The 2,259-nt window shown below is 46.2% G+C and overlaps 1 protein-coding gene across 1 annotated transcript in view; it reads right to left on the reverse strand.

Moving 5' to 3' along the window:
- The window catches only part of LOC119585239 (putative uncharacterized protein MYH16), a gene marked incomplete at its 5' end in the record, with an annotated part of 81,296 nt that overhangs the window by 61,711 nt on the left and 17,326 nt on the right, over nucleotides 1-2,259 (reverse strand). The window contains 1 exon segment of the mRNA XM_037933898.1: nucleotides 1,380-1,435. Within this exon segment, the coding sequence (XP_037789826.1) occupies nucleotides 1,380-1,435 (56 nt within the window).

Below are 2,259 nucleotides of genomic sequence, written 5' to 3' on the forward strand. Positions count from 1 at the left end.
TCTGAGGGCGGCCCGACCTAGCTACACCACCTCGAGGAGCGGACACAACGGCCTACTCACCTGCCGCAGCTTTTGGTTATCGTCTTCCCGCTGGCGTAGGGTCTCCTTCACGCGGTCCAGCTCATTCTGGGTCTCCACCAGGCGCGCCCGCGTCTGTTCCAACTCTACTGACCCTTCCTCATCTATATTTTTATCACCTATAACAACATGCAACAGCGCCATCAATGTTTTGGGCAGAGGCGAGGCGCAACACCATCGACACTCAACAACGGCCACGCGCGCTACTACATCTGGGAGAGGGCACAGCCAGCGGGTGGGGGAGGGGTTCATTCTGCTTCGTCGCTCGGTTAAGGATACGGGGCAGACAAACAGGGGTTCTCCAAAGACTGGCATTTGTAACTACTAAATAGGGGATAATATAAAAGAGAGACGTTAATTGACTAGCATTACACATAATGTAGGCTCGTGGGAAACCCGCCGAACACTTATAAATGATTAATTCATAAAAAAAACCCATGTCGTCAGTGATTCCAGGGTTGAGGAAAATTCTTCCAGCCCGCTTTCTGTGCCCGCCCCCAAACTACTGTCTCAGTCCAACAACTCTTATGAAAGAGACCTGCAAATGTGATCGGAATGCTTGCCATATTTACTAAAGTTACTCCTCCAATAAAAAGCAATTTTCCTTTATTACATTCAGTGGGGAACTCGTACAAATGTCAGCAAAGCAAGGCATTCGCATCCTCCTGAATACCGCATTTACTCGGCGTCTGTGATGAAGAGTTGCTGGACGCTGACGTAATGCAGGCTGACGGAGGGACACAGCTGGTACCGGAGGGAGGCCGTGGCGGTGGATCAGAGGATGTGAGTCGTGGGAAGCAAGGAGAGACGTGGTCAACTCGCACGTCAGAAGGTGCTCACGTGACGTGTGTGAAGCTCACAACTCTAAACTGATTCCAATCAAATTGTAAGCGAGTATCAATCGCCCATAGTGTGTGTATATATATATGTACAGTACGTCCGACACTGGTATTGTTTGAGAAGTCAGAAGAATTGAGACAGAATGGGATGCTTGGAGATTCTCGAACAATAGCCAGTGTCGGTGGGCGGAATGTGAGAAAGAAATGACGACAAATTTAGAAGGCCAATGGACCACTTTTATTTTGTACAAAATGTGCAAAGCAAGACTGTTGTGGATGTACGATAGTTACTCTCTGCACCATCATTTCTGTGCATGCGGCGGCTTGGGTTTTATATCTTCGCGAGGGATCAACATCCCCCAACCACCGAGACGGCCATACTGTATCGGACATAATAATGATGGTAATGATGATAGTAAAAGTAAACATATAATAATAAATACAAGACCAGGGAAGCTGCACCTGTTTCTGAAATACTGCCTGCATCTGTTGCATCATCGCCCGCTCCTCCTCCTTGCCTGAAACACAGTCGGGGATTGGTCACCAAGTCACAATCGGCTGATGACGTCATAGCCTCAATTAACCTATGGCAACGTTCCGCTATCCGGTGACGTCATAATTTCAATAGCCTACGGGACGATGTGCCAGCAATGACGTCATAGCCTCAACGAACGGAGACAAAAAGCGACGAGGCAATCTCAGGGCGCTGCTGTTGCCAGATGCAGGTGACTATGTGAAAATAGGAAGAGTAAGCAGAAGGGAAGCAAGAGAGAGCTGACGCTGGCTCTTTAATCGCCAGCCGCGTGAGAGTGAAGAAGAGGGGGGGGGAGGGGGGAGGGACAAAAATCACTCAAGTGAAAATAAAGAGCCTTAGAATTAAACGTCATTGATTCACACAGCCTGTTGACATGAAATTTTCCTGATCATACATGGGAAAGATCGAAGACAAATCAATAGTGCCTTCATGGTATACATAATTATTAGTGTAATCATGATAATAATTGAGTAGCGAAGCTCTGCGCTACAGACCTACCTGGTTGGGGAACACAATGGAGGGGAATTTGAACAATATATAAAAAAGGAGACATTATCCATCTAAAACAAATATAAATAAAACATTTGACATATTTTAAAAATCTCTCTTGGATGCAGAAAATTTGAATGGGGGGAGGGAGAGGGGGTGGGGGGCCTCTGTACCTTGGATATGGTGTCGGAAATCTCCTAAACCAAAAATCCTCTATGGGTAACCAGACCTGTGATAGTGCAGGCAAATAATATAAGGAAAATCTTAAATCTAAATTGAGATGCCAGCATTATTATCAGTAAATAAAAAGTATATGAT

Source organism: Penaeus monodon, chromosome 19 (assembly GCF_015228065.2).
Source record: "Penaeus monodon isolate SGIC_2016 chromosome 19, NSTDA_Pmon_1, whole genome shotgun sequence".
Taxonomy (NCBI): Eukaryota; Metazoa; Arthropoda; class Malacostraca; order Decapoda; family Penaeidae; genus Penaeus; species Penaeus monodon.